Consider the following 10,632-nt stretch of genomic DNA (forward strand, 5'->3'; position numbering starts at 1 on the left):
GAGTTATTAAGTGAGTCAATGTAACAGTGTTACCCAACTCCGGATGACAAAGTTATTTATCGCGAGGAGACGTGAGTGTTTATGAGTCTGACGGCATCAGACCGTGTGTGTGTGTGTGTGTGTGTGTGTGTGTGTGAGAGTGTGTGTCGCACGCCTTCCTGTTCCTGTACCACCCTCCAACCCCTGAGCCGCAGACTCAAGGCAGTTTCCAGAATCAAACAATTTCACGCAGCTACTGGAGGAGGAAATGAACTCAGCCCAGAGCAATAATAAAATTATACAAATGTTATTACAGAGTCGCTTGCCACTGTCCTACTTTAATTCAAATTTGGGCTCCCCGGGCGCCGCTGGTGGCGGAGACCTTCCTGAATAAATCAACATTAGCTTACGTCTAAATTATTAAGGAAGTGGGAGACTTTCTTGTTTATAGTATGAATTATTGAACAAGTGTTTAGCGCTGTTTTTCCTCCACCAATCCCCAAATATTAATTGCTAATGATCTTAAAGGTGTGGGTTTTATCTTTTGGCCCCTCTTTGCTCCGTGCGGGGGATCACAAATGTTGATTTTGCGAAGACGGAATAGGGAGGTTTTTGGTTCGTACGAATGGATTTAAAATATATTTCGTTATATACTTTAAATTGTCTTTTTACTTAGTAATTTTTGGTGCTTTAAGGTAGCATCCTGGTGTGGACTGGTCTTAGTCAACTACACAATTGTTACACACTTTTAAATAAAAAATAAAATAGATGAAAAAAAAAACAATTTTATACAATATATATTTTTTATTTTTGTATGTTAAAGCTATTTAACGTCATGCTGAGGCAGATACATGAGGTCTCCAATGAAAATATATGAATTAATCAATAAAGAATACTTAAGTACAAAACGTACTTGGTACAAAGTAAAAATACAGTAGGAGTATACATTAATAATTAAATAATTAAATGTAAATATAAAAGAAAAAAGAAAAAGGTTAAACTTAATTTGCTTTTTTTTAAGATTGGTTTATAAATACCTTTAAAAGAAAAAAACGAACAACTCATAAGAAAAATAGCAGATACAACGAAAAAATACGCCAAAAAAAATCAGGATACAGAACAAATAGAACTGATAAAATATAGAAAAAACTATGACTTAAAATAACTATATTAAACAATGAAATAAAAACAGTAAGTTAAAGAAAGTAGTGGATACAAAAGTTAAAGACAAAATATATATATATATATATATATAGAATTTTCTAATGTTCCTTGAAGAAATAAATCAAATTTAACACGGAATGTAATGTAATGTTTTCATTTTAAAACTTATTTTTTCAAAACGAGAAATACATTTACAAGTAAAAAAAAAGTTTAAGTTTATAGATAGTTTGAAAGTTACTTGTGTAAAATAAAGAATATTAAATATAATATTATATAATTGTATATAAATATTATATAAAAAAGCATTTATATTAATTAAAATGTACATTTTATTATCTGTACATTTTATATTAATATATTTTATTTTTTTAACTTTCAAACTATCCTAAAATATCTCTTTTTTTTTAACTAGTACATTTATTTAACTTTAAAAAATAAGAAGTCAGAAAATGAAAACAGGATCAAAACATGCATGTTTAAAGCAATCATTGGTAGGAAATAAGAATAACTACATATTATATAATTATATAATATTCTCCACACGACGCGTGTTTCTCTGGAAATGAAGGTTGAGAACAGAGGTGTGTGAACAGTAATCAACCTCTGAAGATCTCAATTCATGTCTTGGACAGTTTTCAAAATGGTTCAGACTCATGAATAAATAAAGTGTCAGTTCTGCGGAGTCTGTGGTTCAGCTGTCGAGGCTCTCGGCTGCCCTCGCCTGGAGAGAAACCCTTCGTTGCAGAGAGAGCTGCGGCCTCTAGATGGTGCTGTTGCCTCGTGTTAAGAAGTGAGGAACACAAAGCTGCCGCTGATGGACTGAACATTCTTGTATTATCGGAAAATAACAAATAAATAAAACAGAATGTCAAAATTAAATTGATTTTTTCTAAAGTAAGGATAGCGACGAGCTTTATTAAGTCTCGGTATTTTGAGAATACTTAAAAATAAATGAAATATAGGGGAAAAGAAAATCATTGTTCATTAATAGCTAGTAATAAATAAGTGTAAGATTCCGCTCCTAGAAACATTTCTTCATGATCAGTTTAATAGTTACTTATATTTCTATTTATAGCAGTGATTGGCAGTTTAAATTCCTCAGGGGCCACATTTTATACAGTGGCTGTCGTTAGGGGGCCGTCAAGAAAAATAAAGCGGCCAAAATTACAAGAATTAAGTAATAAAATCATGCTTGATTTATTATTTTATTGTACTTGCGTAACTTTTAAAACTTTTTCTTTTAATACTAATATGAAATCTCCTTTTTTTTAAATGACTTACAACTTTTTGAGAGCTAATAAATACTCACAAAAATATAAAAAGTCAAATATTCAATCGTCACATTTGGAGATTAGAAATAAGTAATAGATTAATAAAATACATCGTCATGACCTTATGAGGGCCACATAAATGCCGTCAGGGGGCCACATGTAGCCCCCGTGCCACACTTTGCCCAGATCCATTTTAATCGATAATGAAAATAAAAAACCAAAGATGTTTTTTTTTTATATATACTATTTTTTTGTACAAATTGATTTATAATTAGTAGGATCAAACTACTTCCAGCAGGTGGTCATAATGTTTCGGTCATTTTGATCTGATACTAAATCAGTATTTTTGGCTCGAAGTGTGGATGCTTGAATGCGTGTGTATGTGACTGTTCAGGGTGTCACCCTGCCTCTTGCCCCGGGTAGCAGGGACAGACTCCAACTCCACTGGAAAATAGTAGAAGAATTTATGAACAAAAAACTCAAACCAAGTAGACGTTTGTAAATGGTAATAATAACAATTATATCTGTCGGCCGACCGCTACTGCAGCCGCAACATTAAAATGTCTGAAGTGACCTGAGAGGTTGCGGGTTCAATCCCCCAAAATTAACATAAATAAAATAAAAATACAGACGTAAGAATGTAAACGCTGAGATGTAATAGCAATACATTATAAAAGCTTATTTAAACATTAAATAAGTATTTTGTGGCCACGATTTCAATTATTCCGTCATTAGCTTTGTAGAAATGTTTGTCAGACAAAAAAAACACACAAAAATAAAGCACATTTTTTATTCATGACAATGTATTTAAACAGTAGAAAAATGGAAAATCAACATAGAACAGAGTTTTTCTCTCCCGATGCTTGCACTGAAAACAGAGTCTCTGAAGGATGTTTCCGAGGATGGCGGCGAACGTCACGGCGAGTGACGCTAATCCGGCAAAAAATAACAAGAACTCATCGTCCCCCGGACGCCGCGCGGTGACCCCGCGTAATTGTCTGACCCCTCGCTCTCTAACTGAATTGTTGTCGCTAAACGGCTGCCGGCCCGCGGAGTAATGGCGGTAATAGCTTTTTTTTTCCACAATGAGCGCCGCGAGCTCCGGCGCCACAGCCCGGTGTATCTAAAGAGGTTCAGGACGGAGTTCATCCTCCTGCTCTACAGATTGGTCTCTATTTCCAGTGCGCGTGATAGTCATACCGAGGACAGGACGGAGTCCGTGGCCTCCTGCTGGAAGAGCTCCTTCTTCTCCGGGTCGGCGGCGTGGATGGAGCCCGGCTTGATGGCCACCTCCTCCGGCTCCACCTCCCGGTATTTCCCTGAAGGGTCCTTCTGGAAGACCTGCTTCAGCCGCTTCTTCAGCTCCGGGTCGGGACAGTACAGGTACTCGTACAGGCCGGCCGCCAGGAGTCCCCCCAGGACGGGGCCGACCCAGTAGACCTGAGAGAGGGAGCAGATCCGTCAACACTTGTTGAGTCGAGTTAGAAGGTGAAAGAAAAAAAATTTGGCTAAAAAAGAAAAGTATTTTTACATAAATATAACTGGAAATAAATTCAACAAAGATACACGAATCCAGGTGTTGATAAATACATGTTCTAAAAAATATATTTTTATTTTGTTAAAACTGTAAAAAAATTCACAAAAATACACAAATCCAGGTGATAATAAATACATGTTTTAAAAAGTGTATTTTTATTTGGATTAAACTGTAGGTAAAATGAACAAAAAATACACAAATCCAGGTGATAATGAATACATGTTTTAAAAAGTGTATTTTTATTTGGATTAAACTGTAGGTAAAATGAACAAAAAATACACAAATCCAGGTGATAATGAATACATGTTTTAAAAAGTGTATTTTTATTTGGATTAAACTGTAGGTAAAATGAACAAAAAATACACAAATCCAGGTGATAATGAATACATGTTTTAAAAAGTGTATTTTTATTTGGATTAAACTGTAGGTAAAATGAACAAAAAATACACAAATCCAGGTGATAATGAATACATGTTTTAAAAAGTGTATTTTTATTTGGATTAAACTGTAGGTAAAATGAACAAAAAATACACAAATCCAGGTGCAAATGAATATATGTTTTTAAAAACTTGTATTTTTATATAATTAAAACTGTAAATACATTTTACAAAAATACATACATCCAGGTGATAATGAATAGACGTTTTAAAATGTGTCGTTTTACATGAATAAAACTGTAAATTAATTCAACAACAATACATTAAATCATATCAATAAACCCATGGATAAATATATAAAAATATGTGTGTAATTATATGCTTGTAAATATGTGAATAATAAATAAACAAATAAATAAATAATTTCTGTCAATAGTTGATTAACTACATTAAATCATCTTTGAACAAGTAACACAATACTTTAGATCAACATTTTTTGAACATAATAAAAATATAATACCTGTAAAGAAATATGTTTATTTCTTCACAGTGTTTGTATGTTTATAAAAAAATATATCTGTTATAATTTTATTTATATGTTTATTTATTATTTCATTATTTTATTATAATATTAGGAAAAAATAGTTTGGAAATGAATGTGAAGATTAATAAAAACAAAACAAAAGTGAAAATATTGATTTCAATTTAAAGGTATTATACATATATTTCTGATTTTGAAAATACAAAATAAAATTATAATTCAAATAAATAAGTCAATATATCTATTTATATATATATATATATATATATTTACTATCCGAAAATTACCAAAAACTAAAGTAGAAATATTTATTAACAAATTTATTTAATTGTACATATTTTTAAACATTTTCTTTGTCAAAAACATTTTGACTCATATTTCCTTATTTATTTAAGGCATATTTTCCCTCATTTTCTATTTCCACATAAAGTATCACTTCTGTAATCTGAACGATTTTTCTTTTTAATGAGAAGAGTTACAGAAATTAAATGTTTATTTTCATTTAAACACATTTCACGCCTGATTAATTTCTGTATATTTCCTTAATGTACTGTCTGTCCTTATTGTATATTTACACTTTTATTTTTAATTTACTGAATATATTCAAATTGAAATATTTAGAATCAATCACTATAATTTAACTAAGTAAGAACATTTCCAGTCTCTTCTCTCTGTGTTTAAAAAAAAAGTTGAATGAATGAATAAAGTATTATTTCTGATTTAAATATATTTGATTTATACCCATTGTTCTAACGTACATTCTTATCCTGACATTCAATAAATATATAGAGGAAATAAATTAAACATTAAATATGAAGAAATTATTATCATTATTTAGGAAAAAACTTTTTTTTAAATACTTAAATACTAATATAAATAAAGTATAAATGCAGAGGATGATCTAGACCCCTGCTGCCTTCCGCCCTATGTAGCTGGGACAGACTCAGACTCACCCAGTGGTCTTTAAAGTTGAGCGTCACCAAGGCGGGTCCGAAAGAGCGAGCCGGGTTCATGCTGGCTCCGGTGTAAGGAATCTGCACACCAGAGGGAAATAAAAAAAAAAATCAACATGAACCACGAGGCGACAAGAGACGACATGTTTTCCCTGCAGGTCCACTCGGCGCTCGCTGCAGAGCCCCCTAGAGGCCGGGTTGCCAGGCGCGGAGGTCCTGACGATGACGACTCCACGAGCCTTCATGCGTCGAGTCGTTTATCCACAGAACTCACCGCGAACAAGTGACCGATGGCGACCGATAAGCCGATGGCGAGTCCGGCCGAGCCGCCGAGGTCCGAGCGCTTGGGGTCACAGGTCGCGAAGACGGTGAAGACGAGCTCGAACGTGATGAGTATCTCCACCAGGAGCCCGTGTCCCTGAGACATGTTGGGGTTCACCTTCCATACAAGACACAAGAGAGTCACAAGAGACTATTGTCTGTTGTTATTGTTGTGGTTCTTTCTATAGTTTGTGTTGTTATTGACTTCCATCAAGGAAGTCAGTGATTATTATTTGTTGGAAAAATACCTTAAAAAGTTTTAAATAGAAAAAAATGACGTTGAAATTCTAGTAGTGATTCGGAGTACCATCCGGACCCAGGACTCTTTTGAGGGATTCATCAGTCTCTGTTAATAAAGGCTGTGTTAGCGCAATTAGCATAAGTGACCCAAAATAAACATGAAACAATCATTTAAATAAATAAAATATATATATATTGAAGTTGTTTTAGGGTTTTTTCTTAGGGATTTTTATTTATACTACAGTAATTGTTCCTATTTGTTTCTGTATTTTAAAATTGATCCTAATATTCCATAAAATGGAATGAAAGTGAAAATAAAAATTCAAATTCAAATTCAGATATCTATTTCTATTTTTTTAATTAGATCATTGAATGTTTTTTTTTAGCGTAATTAGCAAACATTTCAATAAAAACAAAATCTTGGAAGTTGTTGTGCCCAAAGATGTTTTTGTTTTAGGGTTTCTAAAGATGGCGCCTGCAGTCTAGTAAAGTTAGGTTTTCCCGATGTTCCGACACCATTCCTGGATCTCTTTAGATGCCAACAATGTAGGAAAATTACTTTACAGTGTTTTTACGCTAATGTGTTTTGCATGTTAATGTTTTCAGTACATGGCATTTTTTTTAGTAAATCTTGTGTGTCGTTGCTGATGTTAGCTTCAGTTATCTAATCGCTTTTTTTAACGTTAGCTGTAGTTATTGCCTTTCCTACTGTTGTTGTTAGCGTTTGTTTCATATTTAAATGTGTGTTTTTTATCCTGTGGGGTTTTTTTCTGCTTCAATTCACTTTTTTGTCATTAAGCTAACATTGTTTTTGACAAGATGCTTCTTTTTTCAATTTCCCACCGCTGCTCTTAGCTCATAGCTTATAGATTTTGTCTAATAACATAAGAGCGAAAAGCTGTTAGCTCATATCTTTGAGCTAATATCTCTTATCTCATCGCTTTAAGCTAATAGCTATGAGTTAATATGTTGAGCTATTAGCTTTGAGCTAAAAGCTGTGAGCTAGTAGCTTTGTGCTAATAGCTAAGCTAATATCTGTTAGCTCATAGCTTTGAGCTAATATCTGTTATCTCATTACTTTAAGCTAATATCTTTGAGCTAATAGGTGTTAGCTAATAGCTTTGAGCTAAGCTTATACCCTTGTGTTATCTCAGGGTTAAGGTGACCAGGTCGCCCGATAACTAAACGGGTCACCTTGACCCTGAGATAACACAATGGTTAAGCTAATAGCTTAAAGCTCATATCACTGAGCTATTCGTTTTGAGCTCACAGCTTTTAGCTAATAGCGTTGAGAGAATAGCCGTTGGCTCTAAAGTTATCTTTATTATAGGAAACCTTTGTTTTTGGTGCATAACTAGACTAGATAGTTCCGTGAAGGTTATTGTTTTCCTGTTCTTTAGCGCGATGCTAACAAAGGCCAACCGCTGTGCTTGTAGTCAAAACAAAAAGAGGACGAGTGGCGTGAAAGTGAAGCGGGGTCTCATTACCGTGGTGACCCCGAGACCCCCCCTCACCGCCGCCGGCGTGACCAGATAGAGGATCCCGGCCGCCGTGATGGACCCCAGGCACTGGGCCACGACGTAGAAGACGGCCTTGGCCAGGCTGAGCTTCTTGGTGACCACCATGGCGGCGGTGACGGCCGGGTTGATGTGTCCGCCGCTGATGTGTCCGAAGCACTGCACCATGGTGGCGATGCCGAGGCCGAAGCACAGCGAGATCAGGACCAGGTCGGGCGGCGGCGGCTTCTCCTCGTCGCCCGCCGACCACTTCATGGTGGAGCCCACGCCCAGCAGGACGAAGATGAGCGTGGCCAGGTACTCCCCGGACACGGCCCTCCAGAAGTCCTTGGTCCAGATCCCTTTGAACGCCGCCATCGCCCTCCCGCAGTCGCACCTGGACAAGAAGCTCCTGGCGAGAAGAATAATGAGCAGAACTATTTATGTATTCTCAGGGCGAGCAGGACGAAGACGCCTCTGGCAGCACGTTTACGAACCACACCAGGGACTCGGTGACTCTCCTTGAAAAGATTCCTATGAAGCCGTTTATTCCAATTAACCACCAATTATAACACGTTTTATAAACGGGACAGTAGAGAATATTTTTCTACAATGATCGTAGCATTTTCAGTCCAGGGCTGGAAGTAATTTCACAAAAACTTTCCTGAGCCAATCAGAGTGGAGGATACTAATGGATCTATGATCTAGTCTGAAAGAATCTTGAACATTTTCCCCTTTCATTAAGTGAATAAAACACACGTTACTGGAAAAAACAATATAAATATAAAGTAACAAAATACATTAAGGCCATATAATCCAACAGTATGATTGAAAAATGTTTCAATTATACTGAAAAGAAAAGGTGGTGTTGAGACACTTAATATTTGTTTTTCTACATCATATACATTCAGTCATAGTTTTCAACTCTAGTCACCAAATTATAATCTGTAATACAAAAAACCCAACTGAAATCAAACAATTTTCAACTGAAATCAAACAATTTCCAACTGAAATCAAACAATTTTCAACTGACATCAAACGATTTTCAACTGAAATCATACAACTTTCAACTGACATCAAACGATTTTCAACTGAAATCATACAACTTTCAACTGAAATCAAACGATTTTCAACTGAAATCAAACAACTTTCAACTGAAATCAAACAACTTTCAACTGAAATCAAACGATTTTCAACTGAAATCAAACAACTTTCAACTGAAATCAAACAATTTTCAACTGAAATCAAACAACTTTCAACTGAAATCAAACAATTTTCAACTGAAATCAAACAATTTTCAACTATATTAAAAATAAATTAAACTGAAATCAAACCATTTTCAACTGAAATCAAACAATTTCCAACTATTATCAAACAATTTTCAACTATAATCAAACAATTTTCAACTTTAATCAAACAATTTTCAACTATAATCAAACAATTTCAACTAAAATCAAACAATTTTCAACTGTAATCAAACAATTTTCAACTATAATAAAAAAAAATTCAACTAAAATCAAACAATTTTCAACTATTATCAAGCAATTTTCAACTACAATCAAACAATTTTCAACTTTTATCAAACAATTTCAACTAAAATCAAACAATTTTCAACTATAATCAAACAATTTTCAACTATAATCAAACAATTTTCAACTTTAATCCAACAATTTTCAACTGAAATCAAACAATTTTCAACTATAATCAAACAATTTTCAACTTTAATCCAACAATTTTCAACTGAAATCAAACAATTTTCAACTATAATCAAACAATTTCCAGCTGGTGCATCATAAGATTGAATATTAAAAAAGGTGCAAAGAGAATAAAAGTTGCTAATATTTCTGCTACTTCATACTTTTGTACTTCTCTGACGACAGTATTTCATGTACAGATACGCAGATATGTATTGAGTTCCTATACATTTTTAATTTAAAAAAAAGAATCCTGCAGAAATAAACACTTTTAGCAAACAAAAGCTGTTGAATCTTAAAACCATCATGCATTTTATATTGAGAATTTTGAGGAAAAAAAAAAATGGATTTGTATTTGTTTAAGGAAATAATTTAAATTCCAGTGAAGAAAGTGTCGCTGCAGGTGTTTGAATACGATTCAAGTGAAACAAAGTTGTTGAAACTCCTCTCTAAATATAGACGACCTCTGACCTCCCTCCGTCGGATCCGTCACGAGTCCTGCAGAGATTTGGAAGCTACTCACGGCACAGCAGCAGGACGAGTGCAGCAGAGGTTCTGACACGACTCACACATACTGCCTCAGGCTTGGAATCCTGCAGCTTTATTGAGCCTCTGACGGGCTTCACCTCTCAGGAATTATACAGCCGCGCCGGGGGCGGAGCCTGGAGTTCCCGGGCGCCGTGGCAACGCTGGCATCGCCCGCCGGGGGGAACGACGACGACGCTCCCGCCTCAGCATCCTTCGAGCTCTGAGGGATCGAGTTCTCGAAGCCGAGGAGGGAGATCGACTGCTCTGGTCTGGACGTCAAGCACAGATTTGAAAAGGAGTGAAGAGAGATTTTTATCTACAAAGTAGACAAAATAAAAGGATTTTGGATACAAAAAATAAATAAAAAGTAGATGAAAGTAATATAATTTAAACAATAAGATGGTTGCAAGTCTTGTGTTTTCTCAGGGCAATTTTCAACTTAAACCAAACATTTTTCAACTGAAATCCAACACTTTTCCACTGAAATCAAACAGTTTTCAACTGAAATCAAACAATTTTCAACTATAATCA

General features: G+C 34.8%; 1 protein-coding gene across 2 annotated transcripts; it reads right to left on the reverse strand.

The window, feature by feature from the left end:
- Positions 1-3,190: 3,190 nt before the first annotated feature.
- aqp4 (aquaporin 4) lies at positions 3,191-10,169 on the reverse strand. 2 transcript variants are annotated; one of them, XM_087810644.1, is made up of 5 exons: positions 10,097-10,169; positions 7,871-8,291; positions 6,097-6,261; positions 5,823-5,903; positions 3,191-3,854 (listed from the first exon to the last, which is right to left on the reverse strand). In XM_087810644.1, the coding sequence occupies exons 1-5, from the start codon at positions 10,144-10,146 to the stop codon at positions 3,609-3,611; spliced, it is 963 nt and encodes a 320-aa protein (XP_087666770.1). In that variant the 5' UTR covers positions 10,147-10,169; the 3' UTR covers positions 3,191-3,608. The 2 variants fall into 2 exon arrangements, with proteins under 2 accessions (XP_087666770.1, XP_087666771.1); XM_087810645.1 differs by having other exon boundaries at positions 10,045-10,147.
- Positions 10,170-10,632: the final 463 nt, after the last annotated feature.

This window comes from Callionymus lyra, chromosome 16, assembly GCF_982586985.1.
Source record: "Callionymus lyra chromosome 16, fCalLyr1.hap1.1, whole genome shotgun sequence".
Taxonomy (NCBI): Eukaryota; Metazoa; Chordata; class Actinopteri; order Syngnathiformes; family Callionymidae; genus Callionymus; species Callionymus lyra.